This window comes from Sander lucioperca, chromosome 19 (assembly GCF_008315115.2).
Source record: "Sander lucioperca isolate FBNREF2018 chromosome 19, SLUC_FBN_1.2, whole genome shotgun sequence".
In the NCBI taxonomy this organism is placed as follows: Eukaryota; Metazoa; Chordata; class Actinopteri; order Perciformes; family Percidae; genus Sander; species Sander lucioperca.
The window spans coordinates 5,386,656-5,398,400 of NC_050191.1; the positions used below are offsets into that span (position 1 = coordinate 5,386,656).

Below are 11,745 nucleotides of genomic sequence, written 5' to 3' on the forward strand. Positions count from 1 at the left end.
TGGCTTGTTTGAGGAATGTTACCTGGCTTGTTTGAGGAATGTTACCTGGCTTGTTTGGGGAACGTTACATGGCTTCTTTGAGGAACGTTACCTGGCTTGTTTGGGGAATGTAACCTGAGTTGTTTGGGGAACGTTACCTGGCTTGTTTGAGGAATGTTACCTGGCTTGTTTGAGGAACGTTACCTGGCTTGTTTGGGGAATGTAACCTGAGTTGTTTGGGGAACGTTACCTGGCTTGTTTGAGGAATGTTACCTGGCTTGTTTGAGGAATGTTACCTGGCTTGTTTGGGGAACGTTACCTGGCTCGTTTGTGGAATGTTACCTGGCTTGTTTGGGGAACGTTACCTGGCTCGTTTGTGGAATGTTACCTGGCTTGTTTGGGGAATGTTACCTGGCTTGTTTGGGGAATGTTAACTGGCTTGTTGGGAAACGTTACCTGGCTTGTTTGAGGAACATTACCTGGCTCGTTTGTGGAATGTTACCTGGCTTGTTTGGGGAATGTTACCTGGCTTGTTTGGGGAACATTACCTGGCTTGTTTGGGAATGTTACCTGACTTGTTTGGGGAATGTGACCTGGCTTGTTGGGGAACGTTACCTGGCTTGTTTGAGGAACATTACCTGGCTCGTTTGGGGAATGTTACCTGGCTCGTTTGGGGAATGTTACCTGGCTTGTTTGGGGAACGTTACCTGGCTTGTTTGGGAAATGTTACCTGGCTTGTTTGGGGAACGTTACCTGAGTTGTTTGGGGAACGTTACCTGGCTTGTTTGAGGAACGTTACCTGGCTCGTTTGTGGAATGATACCTGGCTTGTTTGGGGAACGTTACCTGGCTCGTTTGTGGAATGTTACCTGGCTTGTTTGGGGAACGTTACCTGGCTCGTTTGTGGAATGTTACCTGGCTTGTTTGGGGAACGTTACCTGGCTTGTTTGAGGAACATTACCTGGCTTGTTTGGGGAATGTTACCTGGCTTGTTTGGGGAATGTTACCTGGCTTGTTGGGGAACGTTACCTGGCTTGTTTGAGGAACGTTACCTGGCTTGTTTGGGGAACGTTACCTGGCTCGTTTGTGGAATGTTACCTGGCTTGTTTGGGGAACGTTACCTGGCTCGTTTGTGGAATGTTACCTGGCTTGTTTGGGGAACGTTACCTGGCTTGTTTGAGGAACGTTACCTGGCTTGTTTGGGGAATGTAACCTGAGTTGTTTGGGGAACGTTACCTGGCTTGTTTGAGGAATGTTACCTGGCTTGTTTGAGGAATGTTACCTGGCTTGTTTGGGGAACGTTACCTGGCTCGTTTGTGGAATGTTACCTGGCTTGTTTGGGGAACGTTACCTGGCTCGTTTGTGGAATGTTACCTGGCTTGTTTGGGGAATGTTACCTGGCTTGTTTGGGGAATGTAACCTGAGTTGTTTGGGGAACGTTACCTGGCTTGTTTGAGGAATGTTACCTGGCTTGTTTGAGGAATGTTACCTGGCTTGTTTGGGGAACGTTACCTGGCTCGTTTGTGGAATGTTACCTGGCTTGTTTGGGGAACGTTACCTGGCTCGTTTGTGGAATGTTACCTGGCTTGTTTGGGGAATGTTACCTGGCTTGTTTGGGGAATGTTACCTGGCTTGTTGGGAAACGTTACCTGGCTTGTTTGAGGAACATTACCTGGCTCGTTTGTGGAATGTTACCTGGCTTGTTTGGGGAATGTTACCTGGCTTGTTTGGGGAACGTTACCTGGCTCGTTTGTGGAATGTTACCTGGCTTGTTTGGGGAACGTTACCTGGCTTGTTTGAGGAACGTTACCTGGCTTGTTTGGGGAACGTTACCTGGCTCGTTTGTGGAATGTTACCTGGCTTGTTTGGGGAACGTTACCTGGCTCGTTTGTGGAATGTTACCTGGCTTGTTTGGGGAACGTTACCTGGCTCATTTGTGGAATGTTACCTGGCTTGTTTGGGGAACGTTACCTGGCTTGTTTGAGGAACATTACCTGGCTTGTTTGGGGAATGTTACCTGGCTTGTTTGAGGAATGTTACCTGGCTTGTTTGGGGAATGTTACCTGGCTTGTTTGAGGAATGTTACCTGGCTTGTTGGGGAACGTTACCTGGCTCGTTTGAGGAACATTACCTGGCTCGTTTGGGGAACGTTACCTGGCTTGTTTGGGGAACGTTACCTGGCTTGTTTGGGGAACGTTACATGGCTTCTTTGAGGAACGTTACCTGGCTTGTTTGGGGTACGTTACATGGCTTCTTTAAGGAACGTTACCTGGCTTGTTTGGGGAATGTAACCTGAGTTGTTTGGGGAACGTTACCTGCCTTGTTTGAGGAACGTTACCTGGCTTGTTTGAGGAATGTTACCTGGCTTGTTTGAGGAATGTTACCTGGGTTGTTTGGGGAACGTTACCTGGCTTGTTTGAGGAACGTTACCTGGCTTGTTTGGGGAACGTTACCTGGCTTGTTTGAGGAACGTTACCTGGCTTGTTTGGGGAACGTTACCTGGCTTGTTTGGGGAATGTAACCTGAGTTGTTTGGGGAACGTTACCTGGCTTGTTTGAGGAACGTTACCTGGCTTGTTTGAGGAACGTTACCTGGCTTGTTTGGGGAACGTTACCTGGCTTGTTTGAGGAATGTTACCTGGCTTGTTTGAGGAATGTTATCTGGGTTGTTTGGGGAACGTTACCTGGCTTGTTTGAGGAACGTTACCTGGCTTGTTTGGGGAACGTTACCTGGCTTGTTTGAGGAACGTTACCTGGCTTGTTTGGGGAACGTTACCTGAGTTGTTTGGGGAACGTTACCTGGCTTGTTTGAGGAATGTTACCTGGCTTGTTTGAGGAATGTTATCTGGGTTGTTTGGGGAACGTTACCTGGCTTGTTTGAGGAACGTTACCTGGCTTGTTTGGGGAACGTTACCTGGCTCGTTTGTGGAATGTTACCTGGCTTGTTTGGGGAACGTTACCTGGCTCGTTTGTGGAATGTTACCTGGCTTGTTTGGGGAACGTTACCTGGCTCGTTTGTGGAATGTTACCTGGCTTGTTTGGGGAATGTTACCTGGCTTCTTTGAGGAACATTACCTGGCTTGTTTGAGGAACGTTACCTGGCTTGTTTGGGGAATGTTACCTGGCTTGTTTGGGGAATGTTACCTGGCTTCTTTGAGGAACGTTACCTGGCTTGTTTGGGGAATGTTACCTGGCTTCTTTGAGGAACGTTACCTGGCTTGTTTGGGGAATGTTACCTGGCTTCTTTGAGGAACGTTACCTGGCTTGTTTGGGGAACGTTACATGGCTTCTTTGAGGAACGTTACCTGGCTTGTTTGGGGAACGTTACATGGCTTCTTTGAGGAACGTTACCTGGCTTGTTTGGGGAACGTTACATGGCTTCTTTGAGGAACGTTACCTGGCTTGTTTGGGGAATGTAACCTGAGTTGTTTGGGGAACGTTACCTGGCTTGTTTGAGGAATGTTACCTGGCTTGTTTGAGGAACGTTACCTGGCTTGTTTGGGGAATGTAACCTGAGTTGTTTGGGGAACGTTACCTGGCTTGTTTGAGGAATGTTACCTGGCTTGTTTGAGGAATGTTACCTGGGTTGTCGACGCCGGTCTGGATGAGGTCGTCCAGGGTGAAGCCGCTGGGCGTCTCCTTATCTCTCAGGTTTTCGTAGATTTCGGGCGTGAGCACCTTGGCCATGTGGTTGTTGTGCTTGCTGAGGTCGGGGTACTCCTGATCCGACGAGTAGTTCATCTTCAGCTTGTTGTGGGTGTTTCCGAAAGGCATGATGACGTCCGGCTGCTGACCTGGGAACAGTTTAAACAGGTTAATGTCCTGCTGACCTATAGGAACAGTTTAAACAGGTTAACATCCGGCTGCTGACCTATAGGAACAGTTTAAACAGGTTAATGTCCGGCTGCTGACAGTAAAATCAGTCATAGGTGTAGATTTCAGAGGGGGATGTGGGGGATATGCCCCCCCCCCCCAATATTTAGAAGAGGTAGATTTATCACCCCTCAAAAAAACATGAAAGACAATTCCCAAAAGAGGTCAAAATAAGAGGTCAATACAACAACAAAGTGAACAAAACAGGAGAATACTTTATAAAAAATAATTTCCTTTGTGTAAATAAAGACCTTTCCAGAATAAATTGTTGCCTAAAAATTCACCACAATGCCGGAAATTAAGTGTATGCTCAAAATAGTATGCGGGACGACCCCCAGACCCCCCAATTACAATGTGTCCACCCCCGACAAAACCTATGCCCCTGCATATAGTAAAATCAGAAATTGGATACATGAAGCAGGAGGAAGAAATGAAAATGTCACAAAGCTACTATGTATTAAAAGTTTTTCTAAATACATGCATTAGATTTTAAATATAATGCAAATGTCGAGGATAACTTCCAAAGTCTCGGTGCCGCAACTGCAAAAGCGCGATCGCACAACAGCTGTACCTTTTACGTTGTTTTGGTTTTTTAGCTTTTTCAAAATTTTTGTCACTTTTCCGATGTTTTTGTCGCTGACCTACAGGAACAGTTTAAACACGTTGTACCAACGCATTATGTAATAAAGCATTATGTAAAAATCTGCCACATTGGTGCAGCGCAAAGCCCAACGCAAGTGTCTTTGCTAGTTTAAGACCGACGCAGTTGTCAGTTTCCCGTCCAGCGCCTGCGTCGTTTAAATAGTAAATGCACCTGCGTCCATCTGTGGCCCATGGGCGTGCTGGTCTTACAGGGAGGTGTGTTCAGGTGCATTCTGGGAGTATTGCTATCTTGAGGCAGTGGGAAGTGATGGCACCACTGACCAACAAAAACCTGGTCTAAAGTCAATAACGCAACATTTCATTGTTATTTTAACAGAGCATTAGTAAAATGCTCCTAGGCTCGTGCACAGCACACACACTATGCTTGTTACACACACAGGGACGCACAGCAGCACACACACATGCAGAAGATTACAAATAAAAATATTACGGTGTAAATCCTCCATCATAACAGCAATGCTCCAAGGTCCAAACGCGCCTGGCTTTTAAAGGGAATGGGAGATGATCTCTGATTGGTTGATTGCATGTTATGCCCAAAACACACCTCTGATTAATGAAGACACTAAGGACAACCCTTTAGAACCATGACCCCGGCACACGGACCCTTTTATCAGCCGTCAAACTAGCAAAAGTGGATTTGGACACGCCCTAAACACACCTGCACCAGGCGCTTCACGCCATGACCTCAGAACGTTAAAATAGGGCCCTTATTAAGGATTTAAACCCCTGAACCCGATATGTTATAAATTATTACATAACGTAGCAGTTCCTACAAAATGTGGAGGGTTGCACTTTCTTTTAATGAAAATGTAATAATATGGTGCATTATGTAATAACCAAGCAAAATGGATGCCTTCATTCATTGTTTATAACATTGTTTTCCTAACAGCTTGTTATCATTTTCACAACAAAACTAAACAAAAACATAATCCCTCAATTAAAAAAAAAGAAAAGCAGTCTGATTTAACTGATTGTTTTCAGTAAAAGTTACAAAAAATACTCGTCCTGTATTTAACATGCAGCGGTGGAAGAAGTATTCAGATTACTTCAGTAACAGTACTACTACCACACTGTAAAAATACTCTGTTACAGTAAAGTGTGTAAGTATCATCAGGAAAATGTAGTTAAATTATTAAAACATTGTAGAAAGTGTAAAAGATCCAAACAGTTGTGTGTTTAATGGTCTACACACACACACACACACACACACACACACACACACACACACACACACACACACACACACGCACACACACACACACACAGTTGTGTGTTTAATGGTCTGATCATCTCAGCTGGACTTGTAGCCGTTATATTGTTGGCTAGTTTATTTCATAATCAAACATCAGATTTTATAAACTACATGTGTTTTGTGTGCAGAAATCTTAATGTGTAAAGTAACTTTAGTTTAGTTACTTTAGTTACTAAAGTAACTAGTAACTAAAGCTGTAACAGATGAATGTAGCGGAGTAACTAAAGTAACTAGTAACTAAAGCTGGAACAGATGAATGTAGTGGAGTAAAAAGTACAATATTTCTCTCTGAAATGTAGCGGAGTAGAAGTAGAAAGTGGCATGAAAAGAAAAGACTCAAGTAAAGTACAAGTACCTCAACATTTGGACTGAAGTACAGTACTGGAGTACATGTACTTAGTTACATTCCACCACTGTTCAAAGTGCATTTATCAGATTATAAAGGAGGTAAACTGAACACATCTTAAATTTAACATTTGTACATCCATAATATTACATATATTTATGTTTGTGTATGTTATTTGTTTCTGTATTTAGTTATTGTTTATTTCACAACCAAATTCCTCCTAAATTACTAATGCAATTATAAATCCCTTTCTGATTCTGATTTGATGGCGCATAAAACATTTAACTTTTCTTGCAGAAGAATTTAAAATGTGTCCATGCATTGTATCTCTCATCAACACGGCAGTTCACTGACCCGGTTCAGCTCGGTTTAGCCCGGTTTGGATCAGTAGCCTAAGCGTGCTAGGGGATCAGAATGAGTCTCTCAGAGACGGATTAAGATCAGCGGGAGTGACGCAGCAGCAGCCCGGGATTAACCCTTCACAACCGGCTGCTGCACCGCGACGCCCCGGTCACCTTCAAACACACTGGACCACACACACACACACACACACACACACACACACACACAGACACACACAAAGACACACACAAAGACACACACAAAGACACACACACACACACACAGACACACACAGACACACACACACACACACACACACACAGACACACACAAAGACACACACAAAGACACACACAAAGACACACACAAAGACACACACACACACACACACACACAGACACACACAGACACACACAAAGACACACACACACACACACACACACACACACACACACACACACACACACACAGACACACACAAAGACACACACAAAGACACACACAAAGACACACACACACACACACACACAGACACACACAGACACACACACACACACACACACACACACACACACAAAGAACGAGGTTCTGCCGGCATTTAAAGGCTTTATGAAGGGATTGATGACGGATGACGATGCAGCGGCGGAATAACGGAACATTAACCCGTCAAAATATATTGGAATCAAACCCAGTGAGCATGCGCAGTTTAGCGCCATATTAAAGACGATGAAACGGTTTGAAGGAGAAATGAAATATTCCGCCTGACTGGATTTAAGGTGGAATTATTTTACGGTCTCTTAGTTGTTCACATCTGAGGCTTTAAATCCTACATGTAGGCCTATGATTGGTCGCTTTATTTTAGAGAGGTTGTGTGCACGAGATTAAAGATGATTCACGACGGACAGGACTGACTGCGCAACACCTGCAGACAGGACGGACTGCAAGGTCGTTGGGATGCAGAGAGACAGACAGACAGACAGACAGACAGACAGACAGACAGGTTCTGTGCAGCTTTACAGCATGCAAACAACCACAGACCCAGTGATAAGCATGTATATCTGTCTGTGTTTCTGTCTCTTTGTTCTTCTACACCCCCCACCCCCCCCCACCCCCCCCACCATCACTCTCCGTCTCTCTGAATCCGCAGAGCGCGAGCCTCAACCCCGCGTGATGACCCTCTGTTCTCCTGCATTGCTGGGGCATGAGGCTGTTGTGATTGGTCAGAATGAAAGGTGTAGTTACCTGTTAGTAGAGTCTGCTGTGTGTCGTCTGATGATCTGTTCTGCTGCTGCTGCTGCGGATTAAAGCGGCTCTCTGCCTTTTATACCCGCCCCCTGCTCCTGATTGGCTCCTATTTACAGTCCATTCATTCCATTGGACAAGAGCCCGAGAGCCCGCTGACTCTCTCTCTCTCTCTCTCTCTCTCTCTCTCTCTCTCTCTCTCTCTCTCTCTCTCTCTCAATTCATTTCCAGGTAGCTTTATTAGCATGACTGTAGGTACAGTGTTGCCAAAGCAAAACAGCATAACACAGTAACAATGAGAACATTGACAGCATTAAGGAAAACAGTAACATGTAACATGAAAAATTACATGTACATGTATGTACTCTCTCTCTCTCTCTCTCTCTGTCTCTCTCTCTCTCTCTCTCTCTCTCTCTGTCTCTCTCTCTCTCTCTCTCTCTCTCTCTCTCTCTCTCTCTCTCTCTCTCTCTCTCTCTCTCTCTCTGCAGGTTCCCTTCCTGCCTCAATTACGTATAGCCTAATCAGGAGAAGCTCACAGGCTACTACCTACTCAGGCTCTCCGTCTCTGCTAGATTGGGAATGATTGAGATTTCTCTTGGCACAGCTACCAGAAGACTTCCAACTTTCAGACAGGTTGCTCACGTCACATCTACGTCTTCAAGCTCAGTTGGAGGCTGCTCAGTAACGCTCAGCCATCACCGGGAAAGAGCTTCTAATATCCTTCACTGGTCTCCGTCAAAGTCTACGGGGTCACTTTGTCCATTCCTTTCACTGTCTATGCACATTAGGTCTCCTGCACACTGGCTGCGTGGCGTGAGTGTGTCAGCTGCGTGAGCGTCTCGGCTGCGTGAGCGTCTCGGCTGCGTGAACGTGTCAGCTGCGTGGCGTGAGCGTGTCGGCTGCCTGGCGTGAGCGTGTCGGCTGCGTGGCGTGAGCGTGTCGGCTGCGTGGCGTGACCGTGTCGGCTGCCTGGCGTGAGCGTGTCGGCTGCCTGGCGTGAGTGTCTCGGCTGCGTGAGCGTGTCAGCTGCGTGAGCGTGTCAGCTGCGTGAGCGTGTCAGCTGCGTGAGCGTGTCAGCTGCGTGGCGTGAGCATGTCGGCTACGTGGCGTGTCTGTTTTTATTTCGGCTCCCATGTTAACAGGTTAGAGCGTGCACACTGCCTGCATGACACGCACGTAACAGGCACAAACGCATGTTGATGTTTGAACGTCTCGAGGTTTTGACATAAATGCAGATATAAATGTCATTTAAAAAAATTTGAAATAATTATGGATTTTCTAATATTGCACCTGTCAATACAGAAGGAAATATTCTGGAGCCTATTTAGCCGTCAATACTGCCGACGTTGTCTCTGCTGTAATCAGATCAGTATATACTTATGTTTATGTTTACGGGAAACATCCATGTGTCCAGACAAGGCTAGCAGCAGCAGCGCCGCGTCAGACACCGATCTGGTGGAAAGACATAGAAAACACCACGCAGCTGACACGCAGCCAGTGTGAAGCCGGCCTAAACAGCGGTACACTGTCAAAAAACATCTCCTCACTATCTGCTAGCTGCCTGTCCCCTGAACACACTGTAAAAAACATCTCACTATCCGCTAGCTGCCTGTCCCCTGAACACACTGTAAAAAACATCTCCTCACTATCTGCTAGCTGCCTGTCCCCTGAACACACTGTAAAAAACATCTCACTATCTGCTAGCTGCCTGTCCCCTGAACACACTGTAAAAAACATCTCCTCACTATCTGTTAGCTGCCTGTCCCCTGAACACACTAAAAAAAACACGGTCTCTGTAGACAGCCCAGGTTCCACAAACGGCAACAAAAACAAACTGTGCCAACCTGCACTACCAAACATAACAAACAGTCTTCCAGCCAAAAATCGACCAGAAAGATTTGGGGGAGGGGACGGGATGACGAGGAAGGACGGGCGAGCTAGCCTCGTTTTGTTTGAAAATACTTCAAACAAACAAGAAGTGACATCACCCCACATCGCTTAGAGCACCTTTAATGCACATTTACAGATATAACATGTCCCTAAGTAAATTTTACTAAAAGTTTACTCCCCGGTATCCTTATGTTTTTTTTTCGCCCAGCATGTTTCCTTGGATTAGGACGGCACCAAGATCTTGGTTGCAGCTGTCGCCGTGGTCCTGCTGCACTCCCTGCTACACCCTGCTACGCTCTGCAGTGCCCTGCTATGACATGAACTACTACAACTATTTCTAGTCACTGTTCCATTATCTTTATTCAGTGTGCTATGCAATGTGCTATTGCAGCACATCTGCACAATGACTATTATCCCCCATACTTATTCTTCATCTTCCGCCACATTTTTTGTCCCGCTACTAGTCATGGACCGTTGCCAACACATGCACATAAATACATCAAAACGTGTGTAATGATCGGGAATGGTGTGCTATGACTTTTCTAAGAGATTTGCCATGCGGTTTTCACGAAATCGGCAAAAAAACAGCGCAGAATTTCCCATAGACTTTAATGGGAAATCGTCGGGAAATTGCTTAACATCGCTCAAAACAACCCCTCTTTGGGGCCATACTGTATCACCATACTTTAATGTAGAGACATAATTAAAAGTTTAAACCGAAGACAAGACTTTGGTGTTTATTGGGCTGAATGGGCATTCTGATATCAAGCACGGTTTCTACGAAATCACAGTTTATGTATCGTCCAGTTTTCAGACCGTTTCAGATTTTCCAATGTGTGTGTATGGGGCCGCAATGTTGAGAGTTAGAGGGGAGGACAGAGGGGGGAGCTGCAGTACGATTCTCTGAAATTTTTCCAAACAAATCGCTCTTTCCCCTACAGTTTTCACTCTTCATACATCATGGTTGGTCAAAATTAGGGAAATCTTGTGCCGGTCGCAGACATGTAACTATGGAATCCACCGGACCTAAACTTTTGGCTCTGTTCATACCAACTGTCGATAGAAACAATGAAAAAAAATATCTGGAAGGACGCAGAAGTTCCCTGTTTGTTATCTGCTCTGTGTCGCATATATTTGACACCACAAACATAAAAACCACATCAATGCGTTCGCCGGACTTGTATCTCTCTTGTGATGATTATATTTTGCTGTTTAGACCCACGTTTTTGAATTACAGAACAAACTTGAGAGGTATAATTATCATTAAATGGACATGTTTGCGCCCATTTTAGATACTGTCTCCGAGTTATTCGGATGTGCACCAAGTTTTAGACACACTGTCAAAATTTCTTGCGGAATTTTCTAGTTGTGACTATTATTGCCACTGTTGATCACACCCCCAACCAGCACCGTCAGACCCCACCTACCAAGAGTCTGGGTCTGTCCCAGGTTTCTTCCTAAAAGGAGTTTTCCTCGCCAATGTAGCACTAAATGCTTGCTCTTGGGGGAATTACTGGAATTGTTGGGTCTTTGTAAACTATAGAGTGTGGTCTTTTCTTACTCTATCTGTAAATTATAGAGTGTGGTCTTTTCCTACTCTATCTGTAAATTGTCTTGAGATAACTCTTGTTATGATTTGATACTATTAATAAAATTGAATTGAATTAAAATGGATGTTTACAGATACAACATGTCTCTTTAATGGACATTTATAACAGATAACAATGTGAGATTAATGGCGAGTTAACTACGGACGGTCATTACATTGATCACGATTAAATATTGAATTGATTGACAGCTCTAAAATATAAATATAGGCTATGTTTGAGATAGAATCTGGTTCCACAGAGCTGCAGTCAGCTGAAGGGGGAGGTGACAAAGCACTTTCTCCTGCAGCTTTCAATTATTCATCAGCTTTAGGAAGCTGTGTGTGTGTCTCTGTGTGTGTGTGTGTGTGTGTGTGTGTGTCTCTGTGTGTGTGTGTGTGTGTGTGTGTGTGTGTGTGTGTGTGTGTGTGTGTGTGTGTTGCCTCATCCCTTTATTTGTTACACCTTGCTGAGTTTCACTTTTTAGACAGAAAGCGAAAGGACTTCTGCTCTGTGTGTGTGTGTGTGTGTGTGTCTGTGTGTGTGTCTGTGTGTGTGTGTGTGTGTGTGTGTG

The 11,745-nt window shown here is 45.1% G+C and overlaps 1 protein-coding gene across 2 annotated transcripts in view; it reads right to left on the bottom strand.

Moving 5' to 3' along the window:
• Positions 1 to 7,829, bottom strand: part of ckbb (creatine kinase, brain b) — a 28,441-nt gene extending 20,612 nt beyond the window's left edge. Inside the window, exons 1-2 of one of the 2 annotated variants that reach the window (XM_031315172.2) lie at positions 7,694 to 7,829; positions 3,559 to 3,768 (exon numbers count right to left, since the gene is read on the bottom strand). In XM_031315172.2, coding sequence (XP_031171032.1) covers positions 3,559 to 3,751 — 193 coding nt within the window. In that variant the 5' untranslated portion in view covers positions 3,752 to 3,768; positions 7,694 to 7,829. Of the gene's footprint in view, positions 1 to 3,558; positions 3,791 to 7,693 lie in introns of those variants that run through there. The other variant, XM_031315183.2, reaches the window with a different exon arrangement.
• Between the last annotated feature and the right edge of the window lie 3,916 nt (positions 7,830 to 11,745).